Here is a 605-nt window from a genome sequence, read left to right as displayed (position 1 = left end):
AGTGTGAGAACTCTTAAAGCACCCAATTTCATAGTAAATAAATATTATTACCAAATAATAACTTTTGTGCAGAATCCGGATTTATGCATATTACTACTTTCATAATCCTGAACCGTGGTAGCAAGTGGAGTTGTCATCAGCATTTAGCGGATTCTGAGCATTTTGCATCCCCTTTGCCTCCACTTTGGAAGAGGAAAACTAGGATCTAAAAGTGCTTGTACCAGCAGTTCTGTGGGAACACCACAGCCTAAGGGCTTGACCAGCTCAGATCTTGCAAAATGAAATAGATTTGTTTCCAGTGTGCCTCAAAAGAAAAAAAAATTTCCAAACAAAACCCCAAACAAAAAGAAAAGAAAATCAAACAAACAGAAAATAATCAAACAGAACAACCAAATAAGGATTAAAAAAGCCCAAACCAAACAATACTCAAGGAACTGAATGTGCCTTCAGTATTAGCAAATCTCACCTTTGCCACCTTTTCTTTTGACCACCATCTCCAGTCACTCTAATGCTGGTTTTCTCTGAATGCCGTGTGTCTTTTAGAATGCATCTACACGAAACACTTATGCCTGGATGGGAGGCAGATACACTTGGAAATTTATGAC

General features: G+C 38.0%; 1 protein-coding gene across 1 annotated transcript in view; it reads left to right on the top strand.

Annotated features, from left to right (window-relative positions):
- Positions 1-543: 543 nt before the first annotated feature.
- The window catches only part of RERGL (RERG like), a gene marked incomplete at its 5' end in the record, with an annotated part of 5,031 nt that continues 4,969 nt past the window's right edge, over positions 544-605 (top strand). The window contains one exon of the mRNA XM_029087287.1: positions 544-605. Coding sequence (XP_028943120.1) covers positions 544-605 — 62 coding nt within the window.

This window comes from Antrostomus carolinensis, unplaced genomic scaffold, assembly GCF_000700745.2.
Source record: "Antrostomus carolinensis isolate BGI_N321 unplaced genomic scaffold, ASM70074v2 scaffold10311, whole genome shotgun sequence".
NCBI classification, from domain to species: domain Eukaryota; kingdom Metazoa; phylum Chordata; class Aves; order Caprimulgiformes; family Caprimulgidae; genus Antrostomus; species Antrostomus carolinensis.
This window is presented reverse-complemented; position numbering and strand designations above follow the sequence as displayed.